We start from the raw sequence: 20,448 nt of genomic DNA, 5'->3' as shown, positions 1-20,448 counted from the left end.
AGGCAGGAGAATCGCTTGAACCCAGGAGGCAGAGGTGGCAGGGAGCCGAGATCGCACTATTGGGCTCCAACCTGGGCAACAAGAGTGCAACTCCATCTAAAAAATAGAAGGAATACAAGAACTTCTTTGTTACTGATTTAGAAGGATTGCTGAGATACATTAAATGAAAAGAACAAGGAGTAGGATTTTGTGTAGTGTGCTACCATTTGTGTAAAAAAGGGGGAAAGGGGAAGATATATTTCTTTTTTTAAAAAATACATACAATACCTCTGGGAGTTACGCAAGAAAACATAAAGGTTGCCTGTGGGGAGAGGAAATGGGGGGCTGGGAGGCAGAAGATAGGGAGACGTTTTCCTGTACAGTCTTGTATACTCTGAGTTTTGAACCAACTGAATGTGTTATCTCTTTAAATAATAAAATACAAATACATAGATACAGTCATACACGTTTCAAAAGCAACATGGTGGTGGGAGCAGTAGCAGGCCTAGTGACTGATTCAATGTGGGATGTGAGAGAAGACATGGGAGATGACTCTGAACTTTGCAGCCTGAGTGACTGGCAAAAGGGCAGCCTTTTGCTAACAGAGTCAGGAATGCAGGAGTGGCAGTAAGTCTGATTAGGGGCACATGATATTTTGGGGGCTACTGGGGTATCCATGGAACCGTGTCCAGTATTTTGAAATCTGAGTTTTCAGTTGGGGAGAAAGATTCGAGTTGGAGATTTGGTTTGGAGAGTCATTAGAACAGAGCTAGTATGTGAAGACTCAGGCACGATTGAGATTTTCAGGGAGGGAGGTGGACTGAATAGAAGGGAGAGGGATGCGGATCTTCACCAGTCAAGGTGACACAGAGTTAAGGATGCTGCTCATAGACTGCAAGCACGGAACAGAACTCATTTGTTGCTGCTCCTTGTGCCCTAAGAACAGGGAGGAGGATGGTCTCACTCCCTGCCAGGACGTCCTGGCCCTTTTCTGGATGCCGTGCTCACTGTTGAGCTCAGCATCCCCTGCAGGAATAACTGCTAAAAGTAATCATTTTTCCTCAAGGAGGTTATGCCATTACTAAGAATTCTATTCCTTTGACTATTTCAGTCTTCACTTCTTTCAACTTTCATATTCCTCAAGGACCAGTAACCCATTTTTGGTGCTAACCTCATCTCAAAGTACAGTACAGCACACCATAAGGGCACACTATAAATAGGGATTAGATAGTATGACTATTTTTAATCAGTGCTTTTAAGAGGCAAAAGGCAATTGTTTGGGCTGTCCTGCCCTAAATTCACCTTAGCCAGCACTCATTTTTATAAATCTAATTTTGTCCTTAGAAACAGGCTGGTTGTTTTCTTGTCATCTCGTATAGTAATAAATGTTCTTAGTTCAAATACTTTTGCTTCCTGTGTTTCCATAAGTTTGGCTTATCTATTATTTTGCTTTCTGTGAAGAACATCCCCCCTTCCCTCATCACTCTCAATCACCATCGATTTCATAGTTTTTTTTTTTTTTTCAGGAGACTGTCTCAGAATCAGAGCAGCTTGGTGAAGTAAACATTTTAGAAAATCTTTCAAAAATATAGTTTGACCTTAAAAGCACAGAGTAAGCTGCTTTTCTTCCACTACGTGGTCTGAATGTGTCTGAAGAAAAACAGAGCACAGATAACATGGAGTGGACCTAAATTGGTCCAGAAATTTGGAATACAATACAGAGACCATTTGAAAAGTAGCTCCGTGCCCCCCGATCCCTTAATGCAAAATTCATGTCAGTTCTACAGCATTTATTTTTATGTTTGAGACTAAGAATTTCTCACATATTGGTATTGGCAATGAAAGGGATCAGAATATGCCGCCCCAAAATACACCACTTTGGCAGAAGGATTATTTTGAGCTGAAGGCAGTTGAAAAAAAGCAGACACAGGAAGAACTCTCTGCCCTTTTTCTATCTGCCTAAAAGCAGGGCATAAATTTCCCCTTGTGAAGATGCCCCCTCCCCTTGCCTGCACCAAGAGGAGAACAACACCTATCACCAGAGATGGAGATAGAGATGAGACAAATGCTACTAAATAACCTTTAACTACCATTAGTTTCCCCCACATATACCTTCTAACAAGTTACCAGCCCTAGAAACCCCAAACCCTTTTTCCTTTGTCTAGTCACTTCTCCACAATTTATCACCCTCTGTCAAAATAGTATATAAGCCCCCAGTGTAAGTGCCTTTTGGATTTTTATTTGTTTTCTGTGGAACGTCCCTGCATGTAAAATTAAACATAAAACGTGTATACTTTTTCTCCTGTCAATCTGTCTTTTTCCAGTTAAATTTGCAGGCCTCAGGGAGAAAACTAAGAGGGTAGAGGAAAAGTTTTTCTTCCCTGATGGTTATGTTCCTAAAGCAAGAAAATTGTAGACTACAGCAAATTCTGGCTTGCCCCTAGACATCTACAGAGAACTTTTTTCTTCTCTGTTGATGAGAAGCATGGATACACAGCCTGTTTATTCAAATATTTATTGTGTAAGCTGGACACCACAGTAAGTGCTTCATGTGTCTTTTTTCATTAAATCCAGTGGGAAGGCACTATGATGATAAGTATTTGTTGAGTTAACTCGTTAATCAAACCATCAAACCCCATTATATAGTTGTAGGAACTGAGGTCCATGAAGGCGATGTTTATTGCCTAAGATCAGGCAGTGAGTTAGTGGTGAGTCAGACAGGGCTAAGTAGATACCAGGCAACATTTATGCACATATAATTTCTCTACACATGTAGATATTTATTTAAGTTTAAGTGCTGAGTTCTATATTTTCTGTATATGATCTTTGTTTTGGAATTTTTTGTTAAGCTATAATTTACATGCAATGAAATGCAGATATCTTAAATATACAGTGGGATGAATTTTGACAGTTGTAACTGATTGATTTTTTAATGTTATGGTGTCAGTCAGTTCCTCTTAATTGCATTACCTATGTATTGAGAAACATCAATCTCTAGACATAGGGAATGTCATCATGAACTGACAGCTAGTGAGCCATGTCACAATTTATTCACTGTGATTGCTCCCACAGTATTTTCTTTGTTCACTTCTATTAGTGGCATCGTATTAACCCCTGAAACGAATTTTTTTGGATGAACCTGAGGCAATATTTATAGCATTTTTATGTCTGACTCAAAAACGAATTTCATGAATATGCTGTATAAGGCAGTTCGCTTCAGCTGTTAGTGGAATTGTGAGCCGAGGGATTGTCTCATGGGCCTGACCCTACAGAAAGTTATGAACTGGTCTATGTATTTGCCCTGTCCCTTCTTTAGACACTTCCCCAATATAGCTGGCCTCACCCTCCCCTGTTACTCCCAGCCTCCTTTACAGAAGGAAAAAAACTGAGGGAACATGATGGCTCTCCTCAGATATTTGAGATATTTGAAGGGCTTTCCTATACAAGTGATTTTAACTTGTTTTATATGGCCCCAAAGGACTGGCTGACTTGCTTGCATTCATTCATTCTTTCATTTAACAAAACCCTACCAAGTACTAAGTCTGTACCAGATAGTATGTTAGGTGTTTAGGCTCAGTACTGAAAAAAACCAACAGGGAACCCATTGTGAAGCTTAAATTGTAGGTGGGGAGGCGGGTGTTAATCAGATACCCTCTTTGTAATTCCTAGTTTGGGAGGGTGAGTCAGGAAGAAGGAGGAGTTTGGAGGGGGCATTCTAGGAGCTAAGGGCAGCTCAGCAAATGGAAAGGAATAGGAGAAAGGCAGTATGGCTGGAGTGCTGAGCGGGGAGTGGTGCCAGACTAGGCAGGTGGTTGGGGGTGTGGGAGTGATGGTGAAGAAGTTAAGAAAAGATGAAGGATGTAGGTGTAGGACCAGCTGGTGGAGATAAAGGTGTGATGGATTTCAACTCAATATAGAAAAAAGCTGTTTAACAGGAAGAAAGGAGGACCTGGGTTGTGGGGGTGTTTCTTATCACTGAGAGTGTGCAAGTAGAGACTGGATGGCTATTTTTCAAGTATCTGGTAAAGGCTTCACAATTGCAGATAAAAGATTAGACACTAGAAGGTCCTTAAGTCTCTGGACTTGGAAGTCTCTGAAGTCTCTTCTAACCCAGTGAAAGAGACAGAGATGAGATGGCTTCCTGGGATTTTGTAGAGAAGATGCCTTTCATTGGCATCTAGTGGGTGGGAAATGAGTTGATCAGCATCTCTTAGGGTGACTGTAACAGAATCATCGATTAAATGTATTTCAGTTTAAAATTTAGGTGCTTGGATCCCATTCCTGAAGATTCTGATTGAGGAGGTCTAGGGTAGGAACTGGACATTTACTTATTTAGATGAAAAAAATTATAAAGCAAACTTTAAAACTTTTACCTGGAACAATAGAGACTATCTTTAGGAAATCATGATGGTGAAGGATTTCTTAAGTCAGAAAAACAAAGACCATAAAGGAAAAGATTGAAAATATCTACATTAGAATTTGAAAACTTAATGCTTGCTCAAAGATATCAGAAACAAAATTTGAAAAGAAAAACAACTATCTGGAAGTTGTAACAGAAAAAGTTTGGTAATTTGTTAACAAAAAAGGGTAGGTATTCAGAATATACAAATAATATCTACAAATTCTCACGCCTGTAATCCCAGCACTTTGGGAGGCCGAGGCAGGCAGATCACTTGAGATCAGCCTGGCCAACATGGTGAAACCCCATCTCTATTAAAAATACAAAAATTAACCAGATGTGGTGGCACGTGCCTGTAATCCCAGCCACTTGGGAGGCTGAGGCAGGAGAATCACTTGAACCCGAGAGGCAGAGGTTACAATGAGCCAAGATCGTGCCACTGCACTCCAGCATGGGTGACAGAGTGAGATTCTGTCTCAGAAAAAAAAAAAAAAATCTACCAATTAATTGGAAAAACACCAACAACATACAAAAAAGGAGGGGGCAAAAGATTTGGAAGAGGCAAACCATGGAAAACATAGCCCAAAAGGCCAATAAGCAAAGAAGAAGATGTTCACGCTCTTGAGCTATCAGAGGAATGCAAATTAAAGCCATACCTCAGTGAGACATCGTTTCATATTCCTCAGACTGGCAAAAACTAATGTCCGACAATCCCAAGTGTTAGCGAGACTCTGGAGCAACTAGAATGCATATGCTGCTCATGAGAGGGTAAAGTGGCACACTCACTTTGGAAAGCGAATGTGACACTATGTAGAAAAAATAACAGTGCACACATCATGACCTTGCAGCTTCACTCCCGGGTATGGAATCTAGGGATATGATTGCACTGGTATTCAAGGTGGCATGTAAAAGGATGTTCTTTACAGCATTATTTAAACATTGGAAACAACCAAAATGTCCAACAATAGGAGAATGGAGGACATTGATGCAGCAGGTATCATATAGCAGTTATAGTGGGTGGGTTAGAGCTACAGGCATCACCGTGAACAAATCTCAAGAGCAAATTGTTCAGCCAGAGGAGTTAGTTGCAGGAAGATATGCATGCTATATAGTATTTACTTGTGTAAATTTTAAAAATATGCTAAACAATGCAGTATATTGGAAATGAGTAAGTACATAGTATAAATATAAAACTATGAGCAGGAAGTATAAGCCCAATTAGTGATTGTTTCAGGGGAGGGAGAGATGAAAATGGGGTCAGGGAGAGGTACACAGGAGTTTTATATCTGTAATGTTCATTATATTGTTCTTCGTTATTCTGTATCTTGAAATATTTCATAATAAAACAAGTTAGAGACAAAATTCCAGGTGATTCTGATACATAGCTAGGTTTGAGAACCAAGAGCTAGAATCAGTGCTTCTCAGATTTCAATGTGCATATGAATCCCAGGGAAACCTTGTTAAAATGCTGATTCTGTTTCTTAGGTCTGGGGTGGATCCTGGGACATTGTATTTCTCACCAGCTCATATCAAAAGACCACACTGAGCAGCAAAATCACAATGACCTTGGTGTTCTCTAGGAATCTTGCTACCTAGGGACTGTGCAGAAACACCTGTTCCAAATAGTAGGCATCCCTTCAGGGTCTGGGCACAGCTGGGGTAGATCTTGTGAATCCCAGTGGGGAAACCTTATGAACCTGGAGAGACAGACTTTCGAGGGATTTCCCCAAAGAAGTAGATCTGCAGGTGGTTAAGGGAGGTATGCCACAGCATATGTTGTCTACTGAGTTATTTTCCTTATATTAAGTTTCCGTTTAATACAATTTGGTCATGCATTTATAGATCCCATGTGGAGTGATGTTTCCCAAACTAAATTATCCTCTGGGCTGGAAAACCCTCAAGTCTTGACCTTACAGGAAAAGAGAAGCCAAGGTCGCTGTCACTGAAGAGTTAAGACAGGAGGGAGCAGGTGTGCAGGCATCGTACTTCACAGGAACCACTTAGTTGGTAATGTTTCCCAGGTTTCTGGATGATGGGTCTTGAGCTGAGAAGAGTGTGACAGACCTCCCCGGCTTCTGCTGTGGGCACCCACACCCGAAGACTGCATATGCTACTGACGAAGGGGATAAAAAGAGGCTGTTTTACAGTTTGCCAGATTTGCTATATACATATTGTGCTTTGCTTGCACAATATTTTTGTTCCTGTGAAGTCCTGTGTACTTGGTATCTTTCTTTCCCACTGCACTGTAAGCTGTATGAGAGCAGGGACCACATATCTCAGGTTTAGCACCTGGCACAGTGCCTGGTACCTTGTAGGTATTCAGTAACCTTTTTTTAAGTGAGTGAAACTCAGATACAGTATTTTAAATTAAACTTTTTATTTTGAGATAATTATAGATTCGTATGCAGTGGTAAGAAATAACACAGAGACATCTCATGTACCCTTTACCAGGTTTCCCCCAGGGGCAGCGTCTTGTGTAACTATAGTAACTATGGTACTGTATTGCAAGCAGGAAATTGACATTGAGACATTCCACTGATGTTTAGATTTGCCCAGTTTTACATGCAGTTTAATTACATGTGTAGGTTCCAGTATCTACCTGTATTCACAGACAAATACAGAACAGTTCCATCCCCAAAGGCTATCTTATGTTGCCCTTTTATAACCACACCTCCCTCCAACCTCCCTCTATAACTCAGTCATTTCAAGAATGAATCATACAATTTGTAACCTTTTGGGATTGACATTTTCCATTCAGCATGATTCCCTGGAGATTCATCCAAGTTGTTGCATACATCAGTAGTTTGTTCCTTTTAATTGCTCAGTAATATTCTGTGGTAGTGGAGGTACCACAGTTTGTTTGACTGTTTGCCCTTTGAAGGACATCTAGGTGGTTTCCAGTTTTTGGCTGTTATCAATAAAGCTGCTTTGAACATTTTTGTGCAGGGTGTTGACCATACATTTTTATTTTTCTGGGATAAATGCCCAAGAGTGCAATTGCTGGGTCACATGGTAACTGCATATTTCACTTATAAGAAACTGCCAAACTGTTTTCTGAAGAGGCTTAGCTTAAAATTTTATAGTCCCACCTGCCATGGATGACTGGTCCAGCTTCTCTATTTCCTTGCCAGCATTTGGTATGGTTACTATTTTTTATTTTAGAGATACAATAGTAAAGGCACTGATAGAGATCATTATTGAAAGGAATCTTGCAGTGAATTGCCACAAGACTGTATTAATGTTAGTGAACCACATAAATTTCAGGGGCACATGTCTGCCTCAGAAACTTAGTGGACACACTGATTCTGTAGGAGGTGTGCTTTCCAGAATTAGAGAAAAGAAAAGTAGAATGAGAAAGATGACTGAAAAACGTAAACAATAACTTCAATTGTACTTGAAAGCATGTCTGAGAATGTATACTGGCAATTGGTGGGGGGTGCAGGGAGAAGAGAAAGGGAAAGGAACCCACCTGTGTTCAAGTAGAGCAAATGTAGTAATTTATTCAGAATTCATTTATTCAACAAATATTTATCAAGTGCCCTGTTATGAACCAGGAACTCTATAAGGTACATCAGGGCATGGTGATGGCCAAGACAGGTAAGATCCATGACAATTAGAATAACTAGCATTTATTTAGTGACTACTGTGTGCCATATGATCTCTTTCAGTCCTCCCATGGAGACAGATACTGTTTTAACCTCCCGTTGCAATGAGGAAACAGGCTCAGAGAGGATAAGTAACTTGTCTGAGGTCACAGCGGTCGTGTGTGATGGAGCTGAAATTCAAATCCAGGAGTATCTAACCACTTTATGGTTGGTGGATCTTGCTAAGGGATGGTAAACTTAAGATCCTGGTACAAGGAACACATGGTATTGTACCCCCAGAAACACAACAGGGGAGCAGGGAACCGTCTGGAGAGTTAGAAGAATCAAAGTGCCCTGATTTCCTGGGTCCCCTTTTGCTTTGGAAATCTTTCTGCTTACTTCCTACTTCCTATGTCTCAAAGGCCTTCAAGAGGACAGAATTGTTCCGTTTCATTATTAGAAGTTAATGTGGGCCAGGTGCGGTGACTCACACTTGTAATCCCAACACTTTGGGAGGCCGAGGCAGATGGATTGCTTGAGGCCAGGAGTTTGAGAGCACCCTGGACAGCATGGCGAAATCCTGTCTCTACAAAAATACGAAAATTAGCCAGGTGTGGTGGTGCGTGCCTGTAGTCCCAGCTACTTGAGAGGCTAAGGTGGAGGTTTGCTTGAACCTGGGAGTTCAAGCCTGCAGTCAGCTGCATGCTGCCACTGCACTCCAGCCTGGGCAACAGAGTGAGACCCTGTCTCGAAAGAAAAAAAGAAAAGAAATTAATGTCATCACATCCCTGCTTTTCTGTGGCACTTTACTTATCTTCAGGAGGAGAGACAGCTGGTCCCTTCTGTGCAAGAAGCTATTCTAGCACCTGTTGTTAGGAGGCCCTGGGTTCCCTACAAGCCTAAACCTACAGTCTGGCACATGGTTTAGCTTCTCTGTCCCTCAGTAAGGAGAATCCCTTCCATCTGTTTCTTACTGTCTGCCTATAGTGGGGCAGTGGCTGAGGCCTTTTCCTAGAGCTCCTGACTGTTGGTAGGCTTCTGAACAACTGCCTGTTACTTCTTACAAATTCTCTACTGATCTAGAAGAGTCTCCCTTGTCGCTGTTGGCCTTAACTCTTCCACCAGGCCTGGACACTGCTGAGGCCTGGCCTTGTGGGGTCTGTTGTGAGGTCAGCACTAATCTCAGTGTCAGTTGAGTGATGACCTGGATCACTGAGTTTGGCTTCCCCTTGGGGGCTGGCTGACTCCCTTTTCTTTCCTTATCCGTTTTAACAACTCTTGACTCTTTGGAGGAGGTTGTCCTGCTTTCCAGGAATGTGACTTACATCATGGAAATCTGTCTAGCTTCTACATGGAGCTGGAAATCTTTGCTCTCATCCCAGGCCATATTTAGAGATTTAACATGGAGGTCCTCAGCTATGTTCATGCCTGCGAAGTGTGATTCAGCATCCTCACACGTTAAATTGCCAAAGCAGAAGGGTTTATATTTAGAGCCTGGACCACGTTGCCTGTGGGAAACTTGAAGTTCTTTTTGGTACTTCAGGTCACTTCCTCTAGCCAGGTTTCAAAGTCTCTTCCCCCTGTCGTGGCAACAGTGGGTCCCAGGTATTTTCTAGGTGAGGTCAAACTGCTAGGCCAACGCTTTTAGGGAGGAGATGTAGTGCTGAAACATGATGCCACCCTCAGCGCTGCCCGGGGAAGCCTGCTGCTTGGCCCTGGGTCTCCCTTACTGCTACTCAGGGATAAGAGGCAAAGCATTTTATTTAAAATTATTTTAAAATTTAGTAACCACTTACGCCAACCTTCTAAAAACCCAAGAGGCATTCATATTACTAATAAGAGCTGGCTGGATGTGGTGGCTCATACCTGTAATCCCAGCACTTTGGGAAACTGAGGTGGGAGGATCACTTGAGGCCAGAGTTTGAGACCAGCCCTGGAAACATTGTGAGACGCCCCCACCTCCATCTCTACAAAAAAAATTTTTTTAATTAACCAGGCATGTAGTCCCATCTACTCAAGAGGCTAAGGTAGGAGGATCGCTTGAACCCAGGAGTTCAAGCCTGCAGTGAGCTATGATTAAACCACTGCACTCAAGCCTGGGCAACAGACATTGTGCTTAGAACCTTGTCTGCTTTTTCTTGTTTATTCTTTATAACCCTGCTAAGTAGATGATATTTTCAATTGCATTGTACAGATGAAGGAACTAATGCCCGGAGAGGTTGAGAACCCATATCTGTGACTGAAGTCCATGCTTTGAGGGACTACATTGCATCTCCTCCCGTGGATAGAAACCTGGATTAAGGCCTTGTCCTTCCTTATAAAGAGTGCTGCAGAATGGTTAACAGGTTTCCCAGGATTCCTGAGTCATCTGGAAAAGGAGTATGTTTCAAAGCATTGTTTGTGGACCACCTGCATCAGGATTCCCCTGGCTGCTTGTTAAAATCACAGATTAACTGACTTACAACCTCTCAGAATAGGGCCAGGGAATCTGCATTTTTGCAAAGCTCAGACTCTAGTCTGAGCAACATGTCCTCTGACATGGTGTCAGAATTTTTTTCACTGACACACTAATCAGTTTCTGGGTAGGCCTAAAACCAACAGTAGGGATTCGGGAGACTATACTACGGGGGTTGGCAAACTTTTTCTTTAAAAGGTCAGTTTGTAAATAGTTTGGGCTTTGTGGGCCGTATGGGTCTCTGTTGGAGCAATTCAACTCGGGGCTGTTATAATCCAAAAGCAACCAGCAACCGTAGACAGTTCATAACCATTGGGCATGGCTATGTTCCAATAAAACTTTGTTTTCAAAAACAAGTGGTGGGCTGAATTGGGCTGTAGTTTGCCAACCCCTGATCTAGAGTCATCCTGGCCCACCAGCCCTCTGACAAACCCTGTTTGTGGACCTTATTCTTACACTACTTTCTATTACCTATGGAGAGCTATATCAACTAAGATAAAATTACCTAATGTAACAGGTAAACCCTGACTCCTAGTGACTTAAGGCAATAAAAAGTTATTGCTCACTCATATCAGAGTCCAGTGAGGCTACTCCTGGTTAGCATCTTCTGTGTGGTCATTTAAGACCCAGACGCCTTCATATTGTGGCTGTATCCCTCTTCCGCCCCAGAGTCCTCTCTATGAAGCTAGCAGATAAGAAAAGAGACCAAGGATTATTCATGGGAAGGTTTTTTGGTTTTTTGTTGTTTTTTTTTTTTTTTTTTTTTTGAGATGGAATTTTGCTCTTGTTGCCCAGGCTGGAGTACAATGGTGCAATCTCAGCTCACCACAACCTCCGCCTCCCTGGTTCAAGTGATTCTCCTGCTTCAGCCTCCCAAGTAGCTGGGATTACAGGCATGCACCACCATGCCTGGATAATTTTGCATTTTTTTTTTTTAGGAGAGACAGGGTTTCTCCATGTTGGTCAGGCTGGTCTCGAACTCTTGACCTTAGGTAATCCTCCCCCTTCGGCCTCCCAAAGTGCTGGGATTACAGGCGTGAGCCACTGCACCCGGCCTTCATGGGAAGTTTTTATGGGCTGGGTCTGGTAGAGGTGCCCCTCATTTCTACCCATATTTCTTTGGCCAGAGCTGTTATTGTTTGGGATCCAGAAACTGATTTCTCAACTCCATGAGGCCCTTGGTCTCTCGATTCATTCTGTTTTCGTCTATCTTTGCTTGAAACCCCTCCAGTTCTTTCCTGGGCTTGTCTCTTCGTTGTGAAGAACCTTGTTAAGTTCAGCCAAGAGGAGCCAGTGCTCAGCTTCACTCTGATTGTTTCTAGCCACTTTCCCTAGAGCTGCAGGCTCGCTGAGTACATGGTCCACCTTCTGAATGACTGCAGGTGTAAGTTTTACCAAGTATTTTGCTACCATCTAATATAGATTTCTATCTCTTCAGCCTCTGAGATCCATTTCCTCACTGGCTGCTGCCTTCCTACTACTTTAGGTGGTTGTTATTACGGCACTTCTGTATTAGTTCAGGTAAACGGCAGCTTTAACAGGTAGACTCAAATTCTACCTGATTAACACAACTAAATGTTTGCATTTTGCTCACATCATATTCTAGTACAGATGTTTTTCGTGGTGTAGCCTTCCATACAGACATTCTTCATGGTGTGGCCTTCCCTGTGGTCAATCAGAGACCCACGTTTTTCCATCTTGAAGCTCTGCCCTCCTGCAGGTCTCTACAGCCTCTCCGTCCAGCTGGCCACAGGCTAGGAGATCAGGCACATTTCAGAGGATGTGCTGGAAGTGATGCATATCCATCACTTCAGCCTATGTTGTCTTGGCCAGAGCTCAGTCACATGGCCACACATCCTGCAAGAGGGACTGGAAAATGTAATCCAAGCCCAAGACAAAAGGAGGACAGGTTTTGGCGTGCACATAACGGTGGCCGCCTTATAGGCCAGGACTCTGGACTGAGGGAATAATGACCAGCAGGGAATAATAATGGCTCATTAATGGGGGTGGCAGTGGGCAGCCTGCCCTGGTAGAAGAGGTGCTGTCAGTCTTTAGCCAGTATGATTCAAAAGATATACAAATACCTTCATTAATGCAATAAGCATTTACTGCATGTCCACTATGTGCCAGGCAGTAGGCCAGACGCTGGGCCTTGGGAGGAGAACAAAGCTCCCCTTGGAGCTCTGGGTGAGCCACTCTACTCATAACCCTTGTGCTGGAGGCCTAGAGGCCAGAGAGCGTAGGAAGGGAAGAGGGAAGTGGCTAGGTCTTTTTAACTGGCTGGTTTGAGTGCCTCCTACAACCCAAGAAATGCAGCCCATATAGGTCAGCCTGGTTCCCACTATTAGCAAGCATCCCTCTGCAGTATATTGAATGAAATGTAATATGGGGGAAGGGAGGGCAACACACAGTGGGCATTCTCTTTATAACTCACTCCCTGGTTGTTTTCATAGGACATTGTTTTCCTTCTGTGAGGCATCTAAGGAAGGTGGTGGGTCTAGGATGTAGGGTTATGTGTTTGTGTCTGGCTGCTGGTAAAGTTAGGGAATTGGCACCATGTCTCAGAACCTCCTCAGCAGAGCTGATGGCAGCACAGGGAGGACCCAGTGCTCCATATCCTCACTTTTTTCGTGTTCTTGGCTATTCATGTTAGAAGCTGTTGCTGTTGTTGATTTCCTAGTGGGCCTGGCTGAAATTGAAGCTTCGGGTTGAACTCTGGGCAGACAGAACATTTAGTCAACAGCCATTGGGCATCCGCTCTGTGCCCGATCTCTGTCCAAGTCCACCAGCACTCCTCTCACTGGAGCGGCCAGTAATGCGGGCTTGGTGACTGATATGTAGGGCAATGGCAGTAGCTTCCAGGAAGGTTTTCAAAATGGGCTAAGAAAATGGGCATAGAGGACATATTTAATACAGACTGGAATTGACCATGGAGGGAAGGTTTTTATTCTTTTTTGGAGATTTTTGGGTAGCAAATCTTATCACTAAAAGCAAGAATGTAGCCTGGGTAATTTCTGGAACACTCTTTCAAACTGCATACATTGATGTTGCCCATTTTCAGCTAAGAGAGAGAGGACTACAAAAGGTTAAATTTCTCATATAAGATTAATTCAGCCATCTCTATGAGATGGTGGAAGCAGAATACCATTAGACTCTCTAATCTCATTTCTCTCATGCTGTCTTTCTTGGAGCCTGTCAAACAGTGTCCTGGCAGAGAGTCAGTTCTCTGCTTGCTAAACATCAGAGTCAGTCTCTTTCTGCATGTGCCAAGAGGGCTGTAATTTAGAAAATGTAACCTACTGTTTAAGGAAGGATGAAAAGGTACTAAATACACCTTTCTTTGCATGTTAGATCCCAAATATTTTGAATCTAGTAAACATGTTATTCCTATATAATTTTATTTTCTATGTTATCGTAGAGTTATTTGCATGACATATTAGAACCAAACTTATTAAAACTGTTTATATTTTGTGGATCTCATGTGGTTTCATGAGTATTGCTTGGGTGCTAAATATACTAACTAACTAGTAAGATATGTGCCTTTTGAGTGTGCAACTGTGCATTCAGGATGAAAACGTAGTAACAATTTTGCCCTTGTTTTAATTGCTCTTCAACAACATGTGATTTTTGAAATCTGATGTAAGCCTTTTTTGGGGGTGGGTAGCTGCTGCTATGTAAAAAGCTGAAAATACTTGGACACTAGATTTTCTGTTAGTTCTGGTCTTTTTTCATATTGCCACATAAAAATCCTAAATTAAAGGGGGATAGGGGGTGGAGCCTACCAGGATTGTGAAGTTTCTTTCTCTTACTTAAAATATAGCATTAAATAATGCTGGTTATTTTTATGTTGCATATTTGGGACAAAGAGGCTCTCTTAAACGAAAGATAATTGCAAGATCCGGTTCAGCAGCTTTGTCCCTTGCCTCAAGTTTACTGCAGGGCTTCTCTCCTCTCTGGTTATACAGAAATGAAATTATAAACCACCAGTAGCCTTGGAAATTTCAGTCGATTCCAAATGACTAAATATTTAATTCAATCATTGCCTATACTTCCAGGGATGACTCTGGCATTTGCTTTTTATTGAGGGCTCCATGAAAGCCAGGCTCTGCAATGGCTGCTGGGGACTGTGTCTGTTGCAAGGAGGCTCCCCTGCAGTGAGGAGCCGGGGCACTGCAAGTCTCTTCCATAGCAGCCCTTTTTGCAAATGGTAGTTGATTTTTGCAGAAGGTTTGTGGCCAGATCGCTATGTATAATACTGATGAAGCATTTTTGTTCCAGCTCTGTCTCGGAAGACCTAGGCTGTAGACGTGGGGATTTCAGTAGGAAACATTATGGATCTGTGGAGCTGGTAAGTTTATGCTGTCTGTTCAGTGGTAGTACATTGATTTAGATTAGAGACGATCGCCAGGCTCATCAGATCTTTTGTTGTATATTTACTGTTAGACCATGTGGGTACAGTGTAAGGATTGGATTGGAATAAATAACTACACAAAGGCTATGATAATTTGATCATCTTTATTTATTTGTTTTTATTGTTACATACTTTTAATCTTGTCTTCCAGTTTGTTAAAAATATGTTATGGCTTGGTATTTTTCTCTGTGTATATAATTAAATAAAACAATTTATGAATTAAGAAAAGTGGCATTTGGCTTATATATGATCTTTTTCCTAAAAGTTTATAAATCTAGTTTTCAAGGTTTAAGTATTATTGAAATACATATTCTGATTTTCTGTATCTTTGCTTTCTGGGTATGTGGTAGGCGTTAGAATATTTATGAGAGCTATTTTTTCCTGTTAAAAGCATATTGTTGGACTAGATAAATGACTATTATAGATGATCAATATTTGGAATGAAAATATCTACATTTTCCTTAATGAGAGACATTGGGGTTTGTGCTATGATTTTTAAAGATTGTATGTTTTCATTTTAAAAGAGCCATAATGAAAGCATATAATAGTCTCAATATTTTTTAAAGATAGAATGTGATTTTTTTCCAATTACATGGAAATCTGAACAAATTTTCAGAAGAGAAATGTGCTCATAAAATTGTATTGATTATTATTTAACACTATTAATGATGTTGTCTACTATTTCTATTTATTAAAAATGAGTTGCTTGTATCTATTTGTGTAGTACCCAATTTTCCCCTATTAATATAAGCTGCATCCTTGCAGAGTTTAAGTAGTAGAAAAATTTATACCAGAGTTGTGTACCAGTGGCGTTCTTGAACTCAAGCATATATTATAGACTTGACTGTACCTAGCCTGGAGCTGAAAATATAAAATTAGTAAAAGATTTGGTCCTTGTTCTTAAGGAGCTTACTCTCCTCTGGCTGGGCAGATAAGACACGTAAAATATGTGAAGAATGAATTTAGCCACATAAAAGATACCTCAGTTGATTCAGTCAACACCTGTTCTGTCTGTCACTGGTGACACCACACCACTTAGACCACCACCTCCCCTGAAGGAGCAGGTGCATAGCTATAAGTCAGAGTAGGAATTGATACTGTGAAAAAGATGCATGTAGAGCACCACAGGGGTTCAGAGAAGGGAGAAAGCACCCATTCTGGCCAGGGATCTCAGAGACACACCATGGAAGACCTTGCGGAGAGCTATGGGATGTGGGTTAGTGGCAGAGAGGATAGACAGTGGGTATGAGCCAACAGCATGATTCCTGGCAATGCCATGTTCCAAGACAGTGAGCAAATGGTCCTGCCTAGCAAAGAGCTTTGTGATTACAAAGCAAGCAAGCTTTGGAATCAGGTAGGCCTAGGTTCCTATAGCAGGTCTATTACTTATCTTTGTGACCAATTAGGTTACTTCTCTGAACCTCAGTAATGCTGAAGAACATGTGCTCTGAAGTCATTCTTGTTTCATCATTCACTAATTGTATGAGCTTGGACTTCCTTTGGCATCAGTTTTCTCATCTATAAAATGGGAATATTTCTATTATCTACCTTAGAGGGTTGTTATGAGGATTAAATGAGATCATGTACATAAAGTACTTAGCACATAAGCACAGTTTATGTTAACTAGCTGCAGACATAAAGACAAAATTCAGCAGCAAAAGTAGAGCCTTGACTGTCAGGTGAACACTTTGGACTTGGCCTAGTAAGTAATACGGAACTCTTATAAAGAGTGATGATACTACTTGGGAGAGATAACATGGGTGTGAAAGATGGACTCTTTAAAGATGTGGGGAAATCACAGAGTATCAGAATGGAAAAGTACTTGAGAGCATTGGTTCTCAAACTTGAGCAGACATCAGAACTCTCTGGAAGGCTGATTAAAACATAGATTGCTGGGCCCTAGTCCCAGAGTTTCAAATTCAGTAGATCCGAGGTTAACCTACAATTTGCAATTCTAACAAGTTCCCAGATTGATACTGATATTGCTGGTCCCAGGATCGCACGTTAAAAAGCTCTGCCCCAGAGGACCTCAGCTAGGTTATCAGTTATCCTCGGCCTGATGAGGTATCCAATCGACCAAACATTGTTCAATCCATTTGTTCACGTTTTTCCTCTGGAGCCATGACTGTGTGTATGTGTATTTGTAGTTGACTTTTTAGAATATTATAAAATAAAATATAAATGTATTTTAAAATTCCATGTATAATCTTACCTTGCAGCAACTGTTTTCATCTCCTTTTGGTTCCTTCCAGTCCTTATAGCTACAAACTTCATTTTTACATTGTTATAATGAAATTATATATTTAATTTTGCATTCCTCTTTTTCCATTTATACTGTATTTTCTAAATGTCTTCTCATATAGTCTTCAGAGTCATATTTTAATGGGTATATGATAGGCCAACAGAGTGATAAATGATTATCTGTGTAAATTTTGTAAAATTAGGCCATTCCTCATTTTCCCATATTAAAAATGACGTGCGCTGGTGGTTGGAAAGGTTGGGAAAAGTGAAATGAGCAGAGCTCCACTCTTGTTATCTGAGGATCTCTTGAAATTCTGACTGCAGTGTTTTAAAAGGAGAGTGATGTTTCCTCTCACTTCTGAACAACAGAGTATTATTAAATTACAAACCATTATGTGTCATAGGTTTATGAAATAATGAGTTTGACTTTTCTTACACCTGGTGTGATGAAAATTGTTGGGAACCCAATAAGTGTTGGGCGTCTTGGAACTCAGACTTTTCAGAAAGGCACCTAAGATTATATAAAATTGAAATGTTAGCATGAACTTCTCCTGACCTTGAACAAGTCACAAGTCTTGTGAAGAATGAAGCTCGGCCATTCGTATCAGTAATGAGAGAAGACTTAGGGCTTAGTTCTCTAGGTTTCCATCCTGCCTTAGTTTGGTGATGAGAAGGTGGAAACCCAGATCTTGACAGACTCATGGGAGAGCTACTTAGCATTCTTTCAACACATATTTATTGAGGGTCGTCCATGTGTCAGGCACTGTGCAAGTCACTGAGAGTGAGGGGAGAGAAGTAAAACCATTTTTCTGCTCTCACGGAGCCTTCGCTTTAGAAACCAGTAGCCTCACACTGTGTCCCCAGGCTGTGTTGTATCTGGATCTCAGCTGTGTCCCTGCCTTAACCAGGGATTGTTTCCTGAACAGAGATCTGTTCACTCTGGGTCAAGTATAAAGCAATTCACTGAAAGGATATGGGTGAATCTCACGGAAGGGAAGTGCAGCTGCGCCTCATGTGATGGAAAGCCAGCAAGCCACTATTTTCTTTCTCTCTGGTCCCTGTGCTTTCTTGTCTTTACATTTCTCTGTGTCAGTATCATTCTCCTCTCTGCAGAACAGCTTCCTCTGATGGCACAGTTGCCTCTCTCCAGCTCACTTTTCCCAGCAGCTAAAGTGGTGTTTTCTTTTTTAGTTTATTTTTTATTGTGGTAAAACAGACACAACTAAACTTTTCCATTTTAACTATTTTTAAGTGTACAGTTCAGGGGGCATTAAATACATTTACTTTGGTGTACAACCGTCACTGCTATGCACTTTCAGAATGTTTTCCGTCATCCCAAAATGAAACTCTTTATCAATTAAACACTGTATTCCTATTTGGCAGTTCCTCAAAAAGCTAAAAACAGAGGTTTCCAGCCCCAGGTAACCTCTATTCTACTTTCTGTCTCTGTGAATTTGCCTATTCTAGATACCTCCTGTAAGTGAAATCATGAAATATTTGTTCTTTTGTATCTGGTTTTATTTCTCTTAGCATAATGTTTTCAGGGTTCATCCATGTGATAGTGTGTATCAGAATTTCATTCCTTTTTATAGCTGAATAATATTCCATTGTATGGATACACCACATTTTGTTTATCCATTTATCTGTTTTGTTTGTTTGTTTGTGAGACAGGATCTCACCTTGTCACCCAGGCTGGGGTGCAGTGGCACAGTCATGGCTCACTGCAGCCTAGACCTCTTGGACTCAAGTAATCCTCCTTCCTCAGCCTCCCAAGTAGCTGGTATTACAGATGCATGCCACCACACCTGGCTAATTTTTTTTATTTTTAGTGGAGACGAGGTCTCTCTATGTTATCCAGGCTGGTCTTGAAATCCTGTACTCAAGCAAGCCTCCTGCCTTGACCTCCCAAAGTGCTGGAATTACAGGCATGAGCCACTGCACCCAGCGTGTTTATTGATTCATCTGTTAATGAACACTTGAGTGGTTTCTACATTTTAGCTATTAAGATTAATGCTGCTATGAAAATGGTGTACAGATACCTATTGGAATCCTGCTTTTGATTCTTTGGAGTATATGAACTAGGAGTGGAATTGCTGGATCATAAGGTGATTCTGTTTTTAGCTTTTTGAGGAACTGCCAAACTTGTTTCCACCGTGGCTGTACCATTTTACATTTCCACCAGTAATGCACAAAGTTTCTAATTTCTCCACAATCTTGCCAACATCTGTTATTTTCCATTTTTAAAATAATAGTCATTGTAATAGTGCAAAGTGGTTTCTCATTGTGGCTTTGATTTGCATTTCCCTAGTGATTAGTGATGTTGAGCATCGTTTCATGTGCTTACTGGCCATTTGTATATCTTCTTTGGAGTAATGACTATTCAAATTCTTTGTTCATTCTTGAATTGGGTTTTTGTGTTTTTGTTTTGTTTTGTTTTGTTTTGCTGTCAATTTTTAGGAGTTATTTTTATATTCTGGTTATTTGTCCCTTATCGGATGATTTGCAAAAATTTTCTTCCATTCTGTGGCTTTTTTTTTTTTTTTTACTCTGTTGACAGTGCCTTTGATGAAATAAAATTTATTATTTATTGTGTTGTCTATGCTTTTGGTGTTATATCCAAGAAATTATTGCCAAATTCAATGTCCAGGAGATTCTCCCCTATGTTTTCTTCTAAGACTTTTATGGTTTTAGCTGTTACATTTATGTCTTTGAGCCATTTTGAGTTCATTTTTTCTATGTGGTGTGAGGTAAGAGTCCAGCTACATTCTCATGCATCTGGACATCCAGCTTTCCCAGCACCACTGGTTGAAAAGAATGTCCTTTCCCTATTGAATGGCCTGGTACCCTTGTCAGAAATCAATTGACTATAGATGTGAGGGTTAGTTTCTGGGCTTCCCTTCTATCTCATTGGTCCATATGTCTGTCCTTATGACAGAATGATGTTTTAAAATGTTGACAGCACAATGTCTTTTCCTTCTTAAAATGTTTCTTCAGCTGTTCATTGTAATTCAAGGTCAGACCATGTACCAAGCCCTACAAGAACCTATGTGATCCTTACCCTGCCTTTCTCTTTCACCTTCTTTCATGCCGCTTCCTCACTGTGCCTCAAATGTCTGGCCTTTATCCTGGTCTCTAGAACATGCTGAGCTCTTCCCTATCCCAGGATCCCTGTACTTACTAGTCATTCTTACTGATGGATTCTTGGGGCTTCTTACGGCTGATCTCAGCTTAAATACCATCTTCTCAGAGGGGCCTCCCCTGACCATCCCATGAACATTAGTTCCCTTCTCTGCTATTCTCTAACTCAACATCCTATTTGTTTTCTTAGCAGTGCTTATCACAATCCATATTCATTTCATTTACCACTTACTACTCTGTC

General features: G+C 41.2%; 1 protein-coding gene across 2 annotated transcripts in view; it reads left to right on the top strand.

Moving 5' to 3' along the window:
* Positions 1 to 20,448, top strand: part of GARNL3 (GTPase activating Rap/RanGAP domain like 3) — a 172,226-nt gene that overhangs the window by 25,415 nt on the left and 126,363 nt on the right. The window contains exons 1-2 of one of the 2 annotated variants that reach the window (XM_025360305.1): positions 13,401 to 13,738; positions 14,696 to 14,765. In XM_025360305.1, coding sequence (XP_025216090.1) covers positions 13,731 to 13,738; positions 14,696 to 14,765 — 78 coding nt within the window. In that variant the 5' untranslated portion in view covers positions 13,401 to 13,730. Of the gene's footprint in view, positions 1 to 13,400; positions 13,739 to 14,695; positions 14,766 to 20,448 lie in introns of those variants that run through there. The other variant, XM_025360304.1, reaches the window with a different exon arrangement.

This window comes from Theropithecus gelada, chromosome 15, assembly GCF_003255815.1.
Source record: "Theropithecus gelada isolate Dixy chromosome 15, Tgel_1.0, whole genome shotgun sequence".
In the NCBI taxonomy this organism is placed as follows: domain Eukaryota; kingdom Metazoa; phylum Chordata; class Mammalia; order Primates; family Cercopithecidae; genus Theropithecus; species Theropithecus gelada.
Note: the sequence above shows the minus strand (reverse complement) of the source record. Positions and strands in the feature narration are given on the sequence as shown.